At 34.3% G+C, this 18,488-nt stretch overlaps 1 protein-coding gene and 1 long non-coding RNA gene across 2 annotated transcripts in view; one reads left to right on the forward strand and one right to left on the reverse strand.

The window, feature by feature from the left end:
- LOC144548397 (uncharacterized) overlaps positions 1 to 16,765 on the reverse strand; it is a 42,777-nt gene extending 26,012 nt beyond the window's left edge. The window contains exons 1-6 of the mRNA XM_078297059.1: positions 16,730 to 16,765; positions 16,012 to 16,581; positions 15,575 to 15,912; positions 14,907 to 15,472; positions 14,181 to 14,722; positions 13,714 to 14,081 (exon numbers count right to left, since the gene is read on the reverse strand). Coding sequence (XP_078153185.1) covers positions 13,714 to 14,081; positions 14,181 to 14,722; positions 14,907 to 15,472; positions 15,575 to 15,912; positions 16,012 to 16,581; positions 16,730 to 16,765 — 2,420 coding nt within the window. The remainder of the gene's footprint in view (positions 1 to 13,713; positions 14,082 to 14,180; positions 14,723 to 14,906; positions 15,473 to 15,574; positions 15,913 to 16,011; positions 16,582 to 16,729) is intronic.
- On the forward strand, positions 2,649 to 3,872 carry LOC144548728 (uncharacterized). Its single transcript, XR_013509437.1, has 3 exons — positions 2,649 to 2,821; positions 2,945 to 3,265; positions 3,674 to 3,872. It is a non-coding gene; the product is annotated as an uncharacterized LOC144548728 (long non-coding RNA).
- Positions 16,766 to 18,488: the final 1,723 nt, after the last annotated feature.

Genomic DNA, 18,488 nt, shown 5'->3' on the forward strand with positions numbered 1-18,488 from the left:
GTCACTGAAAAAGTTATGCACCACTACAGGCTTCAATAACAGTATTAAACACTAGAAAATAAGGTAAATTTTGATCTCCGTCGAATGCAATCAAATTATATTAGATTATATTAGCATTGTAAGAATTACTAGATTATTATAATTCAAATTATTAGTTCTCTCCAATATCTTGGTTAGTTAATATTTATGAATTAAGGATACCATTAATTTAAATAACAATTTAATTTATATATGCAAGTTAATCCACTCATAAAATCATCGTCAACTCATTTGGATACTTGTACTTTTAAGATAACTAAGATGAAAATTTTAATGGCAATATTAGTTGATTTTAGTGTTATACTCTTTTTGGAAACTAAAAATCTTATATATCACCCAAAAAGCTTTAATCATGCTTTTGTCTCCTTACCTGAATGATATTATCATGAAATTCATTTATATGGCTTGAAAAGTAATCTTTTATGTGGGCCCAAACAAAATCAATATATTTATGATCATCACAAATTATTTAACATGTATCTCCCATCCATGTCGGCTCGCTTTTATACAAATTAGGATCCCCTAAAGTAACACAAAATTTGAGTTTAGACCCAAACCGTATTAATTTAACACCAATATTAAAAGAATTTGTGCATTCTAACTACATGCCACCGTATTATTTCCTTACATAATTATCTTCGTACGTACCACAAAAACTTCTTCCTTAAGTTATTTAATTGTTGTTTTATCTTAGCAGTTATGTTATAAACAATCTCATAAAAATAATAATTTATTTTTACAACCTTGTAATGTATTTGTAATTTAGTTGTTAAAATTTTACTTTGTAGTTGTAGAAATATAGTTATAAATATTATGCATTTTACCGTTGATATATTTTTTTTGGAACTTAGTATTTCTATCGATCTTTAGAAAGAAAGATAAGTAGCAATGTTGTAAAAAATAACTTTAATGGCCGATTAAATGCCTCTTTAATCGTTAACAACGGTCAAACCATTACGAAAATACTAATCGGAGGTCTGTTTAAGGATTTTTTCAATTAATCGGTCGATTATTCTCGTTTAATCATTAGTTTATTCCCGTTAATTTCCATTTATATTCCAGTAAATATTATTTTCACATTATTTTTTTCTGTGATTGTGTGATAATAAGTTTCATAAATCTTGTATTATAATTCTATTTGTGTTTTGTGTTTTGATATACATTCAATATTTTTTGTATGTTTTTTTATTACTTATTTCGAAATTGAATAATTATTCTATTATTTATGTAGTATATATTTTTCTTACTTATTGATATAATTTTTTCAATTAGTACAAGTTCAAATATGAAATTTAGTTGTTATTATAAACTAAATTTAGTGATTTTATGTTAGGATATTTGATTTCTTTCAAATAATATATTATTAGTATTTGAAAAAACTTAATTTTTGAAATTATTTTTGCTTTAAATAAATATGTTATTTACACAAGAATACATAATAATAATATTCAAAATCATGAACACTATATAAATCATTACAAAAAATGATAACTTTTAAAACACAAATCTTTCATATTATTCATAATATTCTATTATACAATATTTATATTATTCTTATAATGCATTCAAACATTATACTAAATAATATTTGCATAACTTCATAAATTTATTTATGATCTAAACATGTCATATTATGATATTTTATTTTAGCATTTCATCTCATGTATTTTATCTTATATATCACTATGAAATGTAAATTACTTATTGTTTCTCTTCAGTTGGTGTGACCGTATAGAGGATTTATGTTATTTTGGCAATAATATAAGCTTTATATTATTAACTATAAGAGGTTCTATCATTACATTATAGTTATTCAAATGACATAGTAATTATTTACTTAATCCATTAATTTCGTGTCTATCCTTATCACATGATATTATGAATAATATGCAAAATATGATTGTGTCATTTTTGCATTATATTCGTTTTCTTGGTCTCTCAAGTAAATTATAATTATAACTACATTAGTTATATTGCATGTGTTGTAATTCTACTTTACCAAGGGGCCCAGTAATATCATAACTCAAATTAAGGGACAATGATAATATTAACATATAGATTTCTTCCGCACAAGTTGTATACAACGAACTACTATTTTATTCCTATCATAAGATAGTATTTAAATAACAATCACATTATATGCTTCTCATGTGAAAAACCTAAACATCTCATATATAAGATTCTAAAGACACAATGAAAACATAATGACACAAAACACAATCTATATAATGTTCAATTCATTTAGGTCATGTTCAATATATAAACTACATATTTTTATATATTTATGTAATTAAATGATAATTTTTTTCAACATTTATAGAACTTCAATGTACTTTAATCTACATGACAATTTTTCTCGGTAATTAATGTTCCTCCTTAATTACCACGATTGTAAATTTATTTAGTGATTAAATGTTTCTCATCTTAGGAGTTCTATAATTCAAAACCAAGAATATCTTCTTGAATATTTCCAAAGATATAACATATAAATCTCAACGAACAAGAATAATAACATTAGTAATAAAATCATAAATAACACATAAATTATTATTAAAAGATAACTTTCAAAATACACATCTTTCAGGCTGGAGATATTTTGACGGCAGGAAACCGAAATGGAGAGTGTCTCCAAGACTTCTCTCCATGTCAGACCTTGTTCTGTGCCAATTCGAGCCTCGTAAGGAGTGGCAAAATGGAAAGCCTTAGGCATTGTTTGATTGCAAAAGATGTGGCTAGGCTTAGGAAATGTGAATATACTGGGGATTATTGTGCATGTTCAAAGGTATAAATGAGTTTCTTCTCTTTCTTTTTTTTCTCATTAGTCTTGGAAGAATTCAAACTCAAACTCAACCAAATTAAAGTTGAAGTTATAGTTACCTTTACTAACATAAATTTAATCTGACAGGAAGATTTGTGTATGACACCTGTCGAGTGCCCTGGGATGTCATGGGTCGAGATCTTTTATCGAAGCCCATACACTTCAAGATGTGAGCAATTGACTTCGAGTGTTGATCCAATTGCAAATCAAGATCAGAATCTTTGTGGCTTGTCATTTGTATACATTGGTGATGCATCCTTTGTGGCTCATTCTCTTAGTCTATCGCCATATAAACCTAGATAGGGATTGTTTATTAGTTTAAGTGTGTATATTCCCTACTTAATGGAGAAGGCTTTGCATTCAGTATTTCATGTCTCACTGGCTTTGGCAGTGGTCAATTGCTTACCAGTAAGTCTCAGTTTCATTTTAACTTCTTAATTTCTTTTGCATGGGTAATGTTATTGTAGTACTTGGTTTATACATGGCTGGTTATCTGTGAAATAAGTTTTAAAATTTTGTAGAGTATGCGAAAGTTAATTTCTTTTGTAGGACAATACATATATCTCATTTTTTTTTTGTCAGGGGTATATATGATATTTTGGCATTTTGCAAGGGCATGCATACATTGACATATGCTGATAGGGAAGTGTTACATAGTATCTTGGTTGGGATTTCAGCTCGTATTAATTGTAGTCTTACCAATCTACTATGCCTATATAGATTTACTGGTATCATCTAGCTTTTCATATATACATACACGTGTTTGTCTGTGTAACTTTTCATACACTGATTCATTTTTTTATTTTCATTATTTAGGTGTATCTTTCAGATGGTGCTTCAATTTTGAAAACTGTTCTTTGCTATTTCACTCGGCTTACACAAAGGGAAAAACAACTTAGCCTTAAAGTCGGTCTTTTGGTTGGGACCTCATTGTCTATCATTTCTTGCATTAGGATACTTTTTGCATTATATCTTGTGTCATATAGCAGGAGGTAACTTTTCAGACTTAAGGTCATTTTATTGTTAATTAAACTCAAATATAATTTCAATGTGAAAAGGGAAGTTTGAAGTAAAAAAAACTGCTGCTGCCCTGTTTTTTTTTTTTTACCGCCAGCTGTCCTGATTTCACAGCTGTAGCTGTTCTGTTTTTACTGCTTCCCCTGTTTTTCGGCCCAGCTGTAATCTGTTCTGTTTTTACTGCTGAATCTGGTCAAAAATGTCTGCTGCAGAAATTCTGCCGACTTCAAAGTTTATAGGAAGAAAAGTTGAGTTGTAACTTGATATAATTAATGAGCTTATGTCGGTTTTGGGTTTTAACCGACTTTGTAATCTATATATATGTATGGTGCTATGTATAATATGATATATTGAAATTCCAATGACACAATAGTTAATCTTATCACTAGTCTCTCTCTCTCTCTCTCCCTATTTGAAATTCTTATTTACAATTTGTTTGAGTGCCAACAAATTGGTATCAGAGCCAAGTTACAATGGCCACTAGAAATCCAAATATCTCCTTCCAATATCCAATTCTAACCAAAACCAATTATGATCAATGGTCGTTGCGAATGAAGGCCATTATTGGTGCTCATGGCTTGTGGAACATTGTCGAGAATGGTGTTGAAGTACCTGAAGATGATATCGAACTCACAGTAGCTGAGTTAAATGCTTTGCAAAAGAAAAGAAATGGAGATCAATGTGCGCTAAGTATCATCCATCAAGGATTAAATGACGACATGTTCAAGAAGATTGCCAATGAGACGAGTTCTAAGGATGCATGGGAAATTCTTAGAAATTCAGTGGTTGGAGTTGATAAAGTGAAGAAGGTGCGGCTCCAAACTCTAAGGGCTGAGTTTGAGTTGATTGTGATGAAGGAGAGTGAGTCCATAGGAGACTACTTCACTCGAGTGTTGGCGGTAGTGAATCAAATGAAGAGGCTTGGTGAAAAGATGCAAGATGTGAGAGTCATAGAGAAGATATTGCGCTCTCTCAATTCAAAGTTTAATCATGTGGTGGTGGCGATTGAAGAATCAAAGGACACGGAGTCCATGATGATCGATGAGTTGAATTGTTCATTGCTAGCGCATGAAGAGAGAATGAAGAGAAGCCAACAAGAGCTGGTAGAGCAAGCTTTGCAAGTAAAAGTTCCCTCTAATCCCAGAAGAAATGATAAAGGAGGGAGAGGACAAGGTCGTGGACAAGGCCGTGGTGGATATAGAGACCATGGTTATGGTCGCGGTAGAGGACGCGGTCATGAACAAGAAGAAAAACAAAATAGGGAAGAGAGAAGTCAATATAATTGGCGTGGTAGAGGACGCGGTCGTGGAGGAGGCGACCGTGCATACCGTCCGAATGTCAAATGTTACAATTGCGGCAGATATGGACACTATGCAAAAGAGTGCAGATCTCCGAAGAAGGTAGAAGAGAGCACGAATCTCGTGACAGAAGAGGCAAGAGATGACGGTGTTCTCATGATGGCATATGATGATACCATTCCCGATAGCAACACGGTGTGGTATCTCGACACCGGTGCTAGCAACCATATGTGTGGGCACAAACATCTATTTGTGGAGATGCAAGAAATTAAAGATGGACACGTGTCATTTGGTGATGCGTCAAAGATCGGTGTGAAAGGATGAGGTAAAATTCGTTTCTTCCATAATGGGAAAGAAAGTGCAATAGAAAATGTGTACTATGTGCCGGACATGAAAAACAACATCCTAAGTATGAGACAACTGATGGAGAAGGGCTATTCGGTTTTCATGAAAGACCGGATGATGCAATTGAAGGATAAAAGAGGCTGCTTAATTGCACGTGTTGAAATGGCCAAGAATCGCATGTACAAACTCAATTTGAGGAACGTGCGAGAGAAATGTTTGAAGATCGATATGATGGACAAAGCCTCGCTGTGGCATTTACGGTTCGGGCACCTGAACCAAGACGGCATAAGAGAACTAGCTAAGAAAGGCATGGTCCACGGGCTACCCGACATGGACTACTCAAGACCATTCTGTGAAGGATGTGTACTCGGCAAGCAAGCAAGGAATTCATTTCCTAGAAGGGTAGAATATCGTGCAAAGAATACTCTTGAGTTGATACATACAGACATATGTGGCCCGATCATACCTAAATCATTTGGAGAAAAGAGATACTTCATCACTTTCATTGATGACTACACAAGAAAGACATGGGTATATTTCCTTAAAGAGAAATCTGAAGCACTCGAAACTTTCAAGAAGTTCAAGGTGATGGTTGAAAAGAGGACGGGCTATTATATTAAGGCATTGTGATCGGATAGAGATGGTGAATACATGTCAACTGCCTTCACAAACTTTTGCGAAGAACAAGGAATCAAGAGATATTTGACTGCACCCTACTCACCTCAACAAAACGGTGTAGCAGAAAGGAAGAATCAGACCATTCTCAACATGGTTCTGTCAATGTTGAAAAGCAAGAACATGCCGAAATAATTCTGGGCGGAAGCGGTGCAATGCGCCGTATATGTGCAAAATCGATGTCCACATGCGAAATTGACGAATCAAACACCACAAGAAGCTTGGAGCGGGATCAAACCAACAGTGTCACATCTCAAGATATTCGGTAGTGTGGCCTACGCGCACGTACCAGATCAAAGAAGAACAAAGCTGGATGATAAAAGCAAAAGATATGTGTTCATAGGATATGATGAGAAGACAAAGGCTTTCAGGTTATTCGACCCGATTGAAAAGAAAGTGATTGTGAGCAGAGATGTGCATGTGAATGAAGAAAGCACGTGGAACTGGGAGTCGATGGAAGAGATGCCTCAAGAAAAGAAGAAGGAAGCTCCAACAATTATAACTACTACACCGCCAATTACTCAAGCCGATGCACCTTCATCCAATGATGATGAACGGAGAGAACTGAGAATGAGAAATTTGCAAGACCTATACGAATCAACAAGTGAAGTGCACTTGGTATGTCTATTGGCGGATGCTGAGAACATCACATTTGAGCAAGCTGTTAGAGATAAGAAATGGTAAGCTGCGATGGATGAAGAGATCGCTTCTATTGAAAAGAATAGCACTTGGGAGCTGGTAGAGTTGCCGGAAGGTCATCAACCCATAGGAGTTAAATGGGTATACAAAAAGAAGATAAATGCCCAAGGCAAAATAGAGAGGTACAAGGCGAGACTCGTTGCAAAAGGGTATCGACAAAAGGCCGGTATCGACTATGATGAAGTCTTTGCTCCGGTTGCAAGAATGAAGACAATTCGACTTCTCATATCGCAAGCAGCTCAATTCAAGTGGCCAATATATCAAATGGACGTGAAATCAGCATTTTTGAATGGTGTGCTTGAAGAAGAAGTATATGTCGAGCAACCACCCGGGTACATGAAAGCCGGAAAGGAGACAAAAGTGCTGAAATTGAAGAAGGCACTCTATGGCCTGAAGCAAGTGCCTCGAGCATGGAATACCTGAATTGACTCATATCTCAAGAAGAACGGGTTCGTACAGTGTCCTTATGAACATGCACTGTATGTGAAAGAAAAAGAAGGTAATTTGTTATATGTCGCTTTGTATGTTGATGATCTCATATTCACGGGGAATGATGAGAAGATGATAAAAGAATTTAAAGAAGTGATGACTCGAGAATTCGAGATGACATATTTGGGGTTAATGAAGTATTTTCTTGGACTACAAGTTAGACAAGATAAAACAGGAATATTTGTATCCCAAGAAGCGTATGCGAAGGATATCCTGAAAAAGAACAAGATGGATGAGTGCAACCCCGTGTCAACACCGATGGAGCTCGTTGCAAAACTCTCTAAGTTTGAGAGAGGAAATCAAGTAGATGCAAGCAAATATCGGAGCTTAGTTGGAAGCTTACGGTATTTAACATGCACAAGACTGGATATCTCATATAGCGTTGGCGTGGTGAGCCGATTCATAGAGGAGCCAAAAATATTCGCATTGGAAGGCGATTAAGAGAATACTCCGATACATCAAAGGAACAGAGTCACTCGGGTTATTTTATTCAAAGTCGAATGAATACAAATTGATGGGCTACTCGGACAGTGATTGGTGCGGAGATGTAGATGATCGAAAGAGCACATCGGGCTATGTGTTCTATCTGGGAGACACCGCATTCACATGGGTCTCCAAGAAGCAGCCAATAGTAACATTGTCGACATGCGAAGCAGAGTACGTAGCAGCATCATGGTGTGTTGGACACGCAATTTGGTTAAGGAATCTGCTACACGAGCTAAAACTCCCGCAACATGAGGCAACCGAGATTTGAATCGATAATAAATCAGCAATTGAATTAGCAAAGAATCCGGTGCATCACGAGAGAAGCAAACACATAGATGTTCGTATCCATTTCATTCGGGAACATGTTAAGAATGAAGATGTGCAAATGAGTCATGTGGCAAGTCGTGATCAAGCGGCAGATATTTTCACAAAGGTATTGCCAACGGAGCTATTCGATAACTGTAAAACAAAAATCAGAATGAAACCTCACAATTATGATCCTCTACAATCACTAGTGGAAAAACATGAATCAGGATCGGCCTATCTGGATCGGTTATATGAAACAACCGATACTAATACCTATCTGGATCGGTTTTCTGAACAAAACCGATCCTAAAAACTAGTTAGATCGGGTTTTTTAGTCAACCGATCCTAATTTGTGAACTATCCGGATTGGTTTTTTATAAAACCGATCCTGATACTATCAGGATCGGTTGTTCTAAAAAACCGATCCTGATAGTATCAGGATCAGTTGTTCTAAACAACCGATCCTAATAGTTTAACTATTAGGATCGGTTGTTTAGAACAACTGATCCTGATACAATTTTTTTTTTCAAAATTGGTTCTGCAAAAAAAAAAAAAAAAAAAAAAAAAAAAAATCAGGGTCGGTTTTTTATAAAGAACCGATCCTGATACTATTAGGATCAGTTTTTTATAAAAAACCGACCCTGATTTTTTTTTTTTTTTTTTTTTTTTTTTTTTTTTTTTTTTTTTTTTTTTTTACAGAACCAATTTTGAAAAAAAAAAATTGTATCAGGATCGGTTTTATTGCTAAAAACCGATCCTGATAGTATCTGGATCGGTTTTTAGCAATAAAACCGATCCTGATAGTTTTTTTCTTTTATTTGGAAAATCTTTTCATATGGTTATGTTTAAATAAATATAAAAAATTACATATTAGAAATATAAGTTAATTATTTAATAGAAATTTTATTTAATTTTCAAATTCTACTTAAATAATATTAAGATCCAACGTAAACTATTTACGGCCGTGCGATGTTGCTATATTGTTTTGCTTTGATGAACTAGTAAATGAATCCCGAATTGTATCAAATTTTATAATGGTGAAATTAATATGACATTCTTTCATTTTAACGGTTCCGATCGACCAAATGCTAATGTTCGTATTCGTTCCTTCACAACCCCACACAACAAGGGTTCAAGTCCTATGTATATTATTATATGACACAAGTCATTGATGCATCATGCATGATTGTATAAAAAAATTCAATAGTCAAAATGACTTCAAAATGAAATATCAATGTCAAATAATTAATTATATTATCACATAAATTTTAATAATATAAATTACATTAATTTTCATCAAAATTACATTAATGAAATGTCAATGTCAAATAGTACCTATCTCCTGTTTAATATTATTTAAGTAGAATTTGAAAATTAAATAAAATTTCTATTAAATAATTAACTTATATTTCTAATATGTAATTTTTTATATTTATTTAAACATAACCATATGAAAAGAGTTTCCAAATAAAAGAAAAAAACTATCTAGATCGGTTTTATTGCTAAAAACCGATCCAGATACTATCAGGATCGATTTTATTGCTAAAAACCGATCCAGATACTATCAGGATCGGTTTTTAGCAATAAAACCGATCCTGATACAATTTTTTTTTTAAAATTGATTCTGTAAAAAAAAAAAAAAAAAAAAAAAAAAAATCAGGGTCGGTTTTTTATAAAAAAACGACCCTGAATTTTTTTTTTTTTTTTTTTTTTTTTTTTTTTTTTTTTTTTTTACAGAATCAATTTTGAAAAAAAAATTTGTATCAAGATCGGTTTTTTATAATAAAAAACCGATCCTGATACTATTTTTATACAAAAAAATTAGTATCAGGATCAGTTTTTTTATTATAAAACCGATCCTGATACTATTAGGATCGGTTCTTTATAAACAACCGATCCTAATGATAATTCCTATATAACCAGCTTAGCTAGGGTTCTTCTTATTTTCATTTCGCGCCTCTCATTTTCAATTTAGCATGTCTTTGTCTCCGTATCTTCCTCTCAAATCCTCAGTACTCTGTCTCTCTCTCTCTGTCTCCGTCTCTCCCTCTCCTCCGTGTCTCTCTCTCTCTTTCTCTCCGTCTCTTCCTCTCAAATCCGAGCCTCTCGCACCTCCGACTCAATTGTGCCAGTTTTTAATTTGTTTTATTGTTTCAAAAATTAATTAATGGTGTTTGTATATTGTTTTACAGTTTTGAGGACATCTCTCTCAAGTTACTTAATCATCCGGCCGATCAACTATCATGGTATTAGCTTTATCTAATTTTCTCATTATTATACTTTTAAAACACATTTTTTTGTATTTTTTATTGGAAAATGTTTTTCCATCTAATTGTTACCTTTGTTTTTGTTTTTAGGGTCTTTTTTAATCTCAAGTGATGTGATTGCAAAAGAGGTAATTATTGATTTTTTTATTGTTGTGCTTTACATTAATTGCATAAATGTGTATATTGTATAAATGTGTGTTAATTGAAGAAATAGCCCAATTAGTCAATTGTATGTTTGTTAATTAATTTTTTTTTGGATTTAAATTTCTTGTTATAACATGTAATGCTTCACAAAACTTTTTATGAAGTACATGAATTTTTTGTAATAGTTTAAGATGTGTATGATAATTAATTTAGAATGTGTATATGATATTTAATTGATTATTGCTTCTTACTGTGCAACAAAAAAAAATTTAGGATGCTGGCCAGCAAAATATATATGGAAGCTGGTCAAATAAATAAAAATATTTTTTTTAGCTTCAATAAAACATCAGGATCGGTTATTTTAAACAACCGATCCAGATTACTACTATTAGGATCGGTTGTTTAAAATAACCGATCCTAATTCTAAAAAAAAAAAAAAAAAACTTTTAGGATCAGTTTTTAAATAAAAACCGATCCTAAAAGTTTTTTTTTTTATCAGATCATAATTAAAAAAAAAAAAAAAAAAAAAAAACTTTTAGGATCGGTTTTTAAATAAAAACCGATCCTAAAAGTTTTTTTTTTTTTTTTTTGGAATTATGATCTGAAATACAATCAAGATCGGTTTTAATATAAAACCAATCTTGATAGTACGTATCAGGATCGGTTGTTATGTAATTTAAAAAAAAAATTCGAAAATACTATCAAGATCGGTTCTTATATAAAAACCGATCTTGATAGTACGTATCGGGATCGGTTCTTAGTCAAAAACCGATCTAGATAACAACTATTAAGATCGGTTTTATTAAAAAACCGATCCTAATAGTTTCTATTTGGATCGGTTCTTGAAAAATATAAAACCGATCCTGATAGTATCAGTATCGCCTTCATCAGGATCGGTTGGATTCCGATACTGATATGTGTATATAACCGATCCTGATTCCTGTTTTTCCACTAGTGAATGCTACATGATTATAATAATTACACACTTGATACTCTTATCAGATAAAGAGCTGTTAATTTTGTAGAAAATTGATTTCTAATAACTTGGGAGGGGTTGTGTCAGTTGCTAACATAGTGAATGTCAACCAAATAAGTAAATATGAAGTTATGAGATGGTGAAACTCTAGGAGATCTTTCTCATCACTCTTCAAATATAGATTCTGATGTTGTTCATAGCCTTGCTAAAGAACATAGTAATATGAAAATCTGTCATTTTCTTAAACTAGAGAACATAGTTTCTGTCATGTATAGAACCCAAAAAGTAACTCAAATTTTCAGTTTGGATCAGGCCCATCTGATCTGCTATGGCACAAATATTAACGAGCCATGTGCATTCCACCTCTGCTATGGCACAAATCTTAATTCTTTATTTGAGTTGTATTTTTTTATAATAAAATTGGGTTTTAGATTAGTCTGTGTAATGAAATTATATATAGAATGGTCAAACCGAGCATATCAGTGAACATAAATATGAAATTAAATTATTTAGGCAATGCCTTGTTACAATTTCCACCTTCAAAAGAGAAAAGCTACTATGTATTAAAATTTATATAATGCATGAAAGAACATGAATTAACGGTTGGCAACCTAATCCATAAAATTGGCTCCCCAATATAATTTATTTTATGAAAAAGTTATTCACAATTGGTTCAATCCTAGATATTTCTAATCATGCATACAACCTCTATAATTATATTCATTTATGGTCGGTCATGTGGCATGATGCTCCCGCTCCCTTTAATCAAGGACAGCAACAAAATAGAAATTTAAGATGACAAAGAAATAATTAATTACTAGTAAATAGTAATTACCTGGCAAGTACGCTTAGATGTAAGTCTCTATATATGATACTCTAATTTTGGTTAGGGAACAGAGCAAAAAAAAAAAAAAAAGTCCCAAGTCACTTGGACAACATCACCGTCCAAAGGAACAAAGTTTTGACCACCGCTATTCGTACAATAAAATATATTGTATTTTAATTAAATACTGCGCCAACGAAATAAAAAGAGCAGGAGAAAATATATTGAAAATAAATATTTGAGAAAAAATGAAACTCAAGCACCTTCAGAGGACACAAAAAGGAACCGGCAAATGGCAGGATACATTGATAGTTGTACTCAGGATATCATTTAAGTTGTACTCTGGGATATCATTGAATTCTGCGATAATCATTAAAATGGATTGGAGAGCACAAATGAAGCGGTCCATATAGAGAAGTAATTCATCTATGTCATCATACATCATGCCTTCCTCAATGAATTCTCGCAAAGCAGGAGTGACAGAGAGGGGCGTATACTTGGATCGCTCGGTGTAATGCGAAATCAGTAAGGAATATGCAGAAGAACGGCCTTGGTTTTCATTTATTGCTTCTGATTGCATCAATTCACTCAGCTCCTCAACCTCGCACTCCAACCTGTACATATCAGCAAATATATATTTGAAAAAAAAGAATCTCAAGTACCTTTACAAATAAAAAAGAATATCGGGTTGGACCTCGCCAATAATGATTCCAATGGATTCGGTAGCACAAATGAAGCGGTCCATATAGAGAAGTAATTCATCTATGTCATCATACATCATGGCTTCCTCAAGGAATTCTCGCAAAGCAGGACTGACAGGGAGGTGATCATCACAAGAAGCCCTTTCCTTGGATCGCTGGGTGTAATGGGAAATCAGTAAGGAATATGCAGAAGAACGGCCTTGGTTTTCATTTATTGCTTCTGATTGCATCAATTCACTCAGCTTCTTAACCTCCTCCTCCAACCTGTACATCTCATGGCCTATATGTTCACACAAATACTTAATACTTTTCAGATTATGGAGAAGCTTATCCTGTAGACTTTTCAGATCCTCCTTATCGGCAACACCTGTTGCTTTTTTTATCATCTCAGCCATAAGCAGATGGGCCTCTATAGATGTTACCTTTAACTTTGGTTGCTGTTCTTCTGCTGTCAAATCTGACATGCGGGATACAATAACAGTGGCAGGCCTGGCCTTACACCGTTCTCCATCAAAGCTGCTTCTGCATAAGTATTACAATTAGATTGATGAGAGTCATCAAAATAGTGATAGGTTATACACAATTACACATATACATAATTTGTTTGGAAGATACTGTAATTTGATATACCTGTATGTGTAAGAGACTTCGAGAACATGTGCGTTATGATCTGCTTTAGTAACAGGGAGAAGAATGTCGACTAACACAAAGTGGGGCTCTTTCTTGTAGAGCGTGCCCAATGTTATAGTTAAAGAACCAGTAGCATTGTCTATGGACTGGAGATATCTTCCGGCAGATGCACATATTACTGTGGACTCATTTTTTATTTGATTGACAGTCACCGTCACGTCCCAAACAACCACCCTTTGAAGCTCATCAAAGAAATGGGAAAAGTTTAAGTTCAAATTGTCCTCCCAGCCCAGCCCGCAAACCTTATCCATGCAAACCTCCGTGTAGGTTCCTCCCAGCCCGCTATTATTGGCGATAGCCATGAGCACCTATTAAGAACAAGAAAAAGTTAATAACAATGCAGCACGGTCCAAATTTTGCTTGAAAAGGTCAAAAAATAAGAGGTTATTTGCAAATTTAAACTGTACCTCCGGATGATCTGTACCAAAACCAAATGTGAACACTGGAACATTGCCTACAGGAAAATCAGCAGCATCACCGCCTTGATTCTGCTCACCATCTGACATAAGAATGATAACACCAACACGTCCACTGCTAACTGAACGATCCTTGAGAACATTGAGTGCTATCTCAAGGCCATCAGTGATGTTCGTTCCAGGCTGACATTCCAAATCATGGATCAGATTTTGGAGTTTTCCTATAAAACTTTCATTCATCAGGCACAATGGGCATAGCCTCTTTGCTTTACTTGAATACTCAACAATCGACAAACGGTAGTTATAACGGGCACTATCTATCAAACGTAGCATAGCCATTTTCATTTTTTCTAATTTATCTCCTTCCATGCTGTTGCTAACATCTAAGACCGCCACAAGGTCCAACTCACCAAATTGTCTATCTTCTTCACCGGAGAGCTCCAACAACACCTTTTGGATGTTCTCTTCAAGTGGTGCCACATCATTGCTTGTGATTTCCAGCCGTACTTTCCCAGGCACGATGGGTTTCGGCTCTGCAGTAATAGCAATTAGCAAATTAACCAAAACGTGTCCAATGTAGTATGAATTTCAGTTATGGTATAATTACGTTATATAATCTTCAACAAAAGATGGCTAATTGGGATCAATATTGCTTAAAATGAATTATTTGTAAAAATAAACATCATTGTATGAACGGTGAGACAACTGGAACCGAACCTGATCTTGATGAACCCTGATCAACTGGTTCGTCGTCGTTGAAGCTCTCCGATATTTCAAGCAACTTCTTGGCTTCCTCAAGGAATTCTTGCATAGAGGGAGTGGAAAAGAGCTGAAACTTGCCAATATTATTTCCTCTTGCCGTTTGACGCTGTGTGGCAAGGGAAATCAGTAAGGAATATGCAAAAGGACGAAATTTTACATCAAAAATTGCACATGTGTGCAATAATTTAAGCAGTTCCTTCAACTCAGTCCTTAGTTCGGCCTTCAATTCCTCTATATCTGCATCCTCCAATTTAAGCAGACCATTTTCCAACTTGTCCTGAGCACTTTTCCGATCCTGATCATCAGCATCGAAGATATCTGCATCCTCATCAGCATCGTAGATATCTGCATCCACATCACCATCGAAGATATCGATTGCTTGATTAATTGCCTCGGCAATAAGCAGACGGACCTCTTCTGCTCTCACCTTAGGCAGTGCTTGTTGTTCTTCAACTGTCAACCTTGACATGCGGCATACCGTAACAGTCTCAGGTTTTGCCTCAAACAATTCTCCATTAAACCTGCATATGCATAAGTATTACAATTAGGTTGATGACAATCATCAAAATGATGATAGATTATACGCATATGCATAATTTGCAAGTTATTGTGATTTGATATACTTATATGTGTAAGAGACTTCGAGAACATCTGTGTCCTGTTTCTTTGTAGTAGAAGGGAGATGAAGGTCGACTAACACCTTGCGGATCTCTTGGATGTATATATCACCGAATGTTATAGTTACAGAACCAGCAGTATTGTCCATGGATTGAGGATAACTTCCGGCAGATACCTGCCTTATTGTTGAGTTATCTTTGATTTGACTGATGGTCACTGTCAGGTCCTGAGCAACCACACTGAGAAGCCCACCCAAGCACTGTGAAAAGGCTAAAGTCAAGTTGTCCACTCGAACATCTGAGTAGGTTCCTCCCAGACTATTATTGGCAATAGCCTTGAGCACCTATTAAGAGCATGGACAAGTTAATTAGCATGCAGCACAAACAAATTATTGCTTGAAATTGTCAATAAATAAGGGTTTAATTTCAATTTTCAACTGTACCTTCGGATCGTGAAGATTACCAAAACCAAATGTGTGCACGGGCACATTTCCTACCGGAACAGCAGCAGCATTGCCTATATTCTCCTCACCACCTGATATAAGCATGATAGCACCAACACGTCCACTGCTAACTGAACGGTCATTGAGAATTTTCAGTGCCATCAAAAGGCCATCGGTGATGTTCATATCATCCCATTTGGTAAACAAATCATTGATCAGATTTTGAAGTTCTGTTTGGGTACTTTCAGTCATCTGGCGCAATGGGCATAGCCTCTCTGCACCATAGTTGGACTTGACAATTGACAAACGTTCAACAACACTGAGTTTCTTAATCACAAATTGCATAGCCTTTTGCAATTCTTCCAACTCCCGTCCTTCCATGCTGTTGCTAACATCTAAGACCACCACAAGGTCTAACCCCGATCGACTTTCTTCTTTGCCAGTGAGTTCCAGCATCACCTTTTGGATGTTTTCTTCTAGTGGTGCCTTGTCATTGTTTCTAATTACCAATTGTACTCTTCCGGGCAGAGTGGGTCTTGTTGTCCCTGCAGTAATTGCAATATTAGCAAACTAAGTCAAATGCGTTCAATATTTAGTTTGAATTAATGTTATATAGTAATTACCTTATCCAATATTCACAAAAAGATGGCTAATTGGGTTGAATAGTGCATGAATAAATGATTTGCAAAAGGAAATCAATTCTATAGATACTAATTACATTTGAGACAATTGCCTCGTCGTCATTGAAGATCATCTATCAATGTCATATTGCTATATATTCTTATTAATAGAATGTGCTAATATCCTTAAATTAGTGGCTAATAGGGATCCCAGTGCTTCCAAATATTCACTTAAGATATGGTGGGAGAGGAGAAGAACGAGATATCATCTCCTTGTTTTGTTTTTGTTTTCTTTACTCTTCACCCTTCAGCAAGGGTATCATTATATATTATCAAATTAATCAATTTGGTTTCTTCAGTGCGTTATTATATTGGGCCTTTTGAGCATAGTAGGAAATATCAGCCGATACCGATACGGATCAGCCGATACGTATTGGTATCGGCCGAGTCCGATCCGATACCGAGCCAATATTCACGGATTTTCTGTTTTTCGTCCGATACCGAGCCGGTAGTTCTATTTAAAACTATGCTGCCAACTACCACGTAGCAATAAAAGGTTTATATGTGCTGCCAACTACCCGTGATTAAATAGAACTCCAAAATAAAAGGTTCGAAAATGGAGAAGGATGTGAAATTGAGTAATATGCCTCTACCACGTAGCAATGGATTGATTGTGTTTACATGATGCCAACTAAATAGTAAATAGAACATGCATGCTGCCAACTATGCTGCACGTAGTAATGGATTGATTGTGTTTACAACTTTACATCCAACTAAATAGTAAATAGAACATGTATGCTGCCAACTATGCTGCCTGTGATTAAATAGTAAATGGAACATATATTTACAATCCTTCATTTGGGTCTACAATGTCTTCTTTTTTTCGTTCCGGACAATAATATTCCAATTTTTATCATAATACAGACGACGATGAAGTGATCCAGCCAGCACGACATAGTTTCTGGTAGTGAAAGAGTGTATTTATAGTTTTAATGCTTGTATTATATTGTATTAGGGGATTATTTGATTGTAATTATTTATCTAAACATAAATTATTGACAAATTATTTTTTTTATCAATTTTTTCCAATTTTTTAGTGTAAAACAAACTTCTGGTCAAAAAGTCTGATTTTTCTATCTGAATCGGTTGATACCGGCCGATACGCTGATTCCAAATCAGTATCGGCCGGAATCGATCCCGATCCTGATACCGATATTTCCTACTATGCTTTTGAGCCCAATCTAGGAATAATGTTGGTTCAGAAATGTTTGATAAAAACAATTGTTTAATGTTTGTGAGGACAAAACAAATTAAATATATAAGATAAATTTTTAAGTGAATGTTACTGTATGTAAAATACATTGTAACAATTTGAATTTACTGTACAACTTCCAAAATCGAGTATAGAATTTTATTGTACAAATTAGTTCAATATAATCACAGTAGAAACTACAGAAATAAAATAAAGGTGACAAGCGAATCATCCACACATGTGCTCCCTAGATAACTGTGGTGTATTTTTATTTTTTTTTTGCAATTTGATCCGTATATCAAGATGATTAATAATAAATTAATATGATGTATAGTAAAATATATTTGCAACTGTCTCCAATTTTGCAATGTACGAAGTCTGCATGTTATCTCACCTTGAAGTTCTGTTTTTCCTGTGAAATATATTCACATCTAAAGATGATAAGGTAAGATGTTCCTATCCAAATTAAGTACTGATTAATTAGAGAAGACCAAAAAGATGGGACCAGATAAGAAAAAAGTAAAAAAAACTGACAAATTATTGAGATTATATAAAATGTATATATGAGAAAGTTGCCGATTAGAAATTTATATAAGAATATTATT

Source organism: Carex rostrata, chromosome 33 (assembly GCF_964058835.1).
Source record: "Carex rostrata chromosome 33, lpCarRost1.2, whole genome shotgun sequence".
Taxonomy (NCBI): Eukaryota; Viridiplantae; Streptophyta; class Magnoliopsida; order Poales; family Cyperaceae; genus Carex; species Carex rostrata.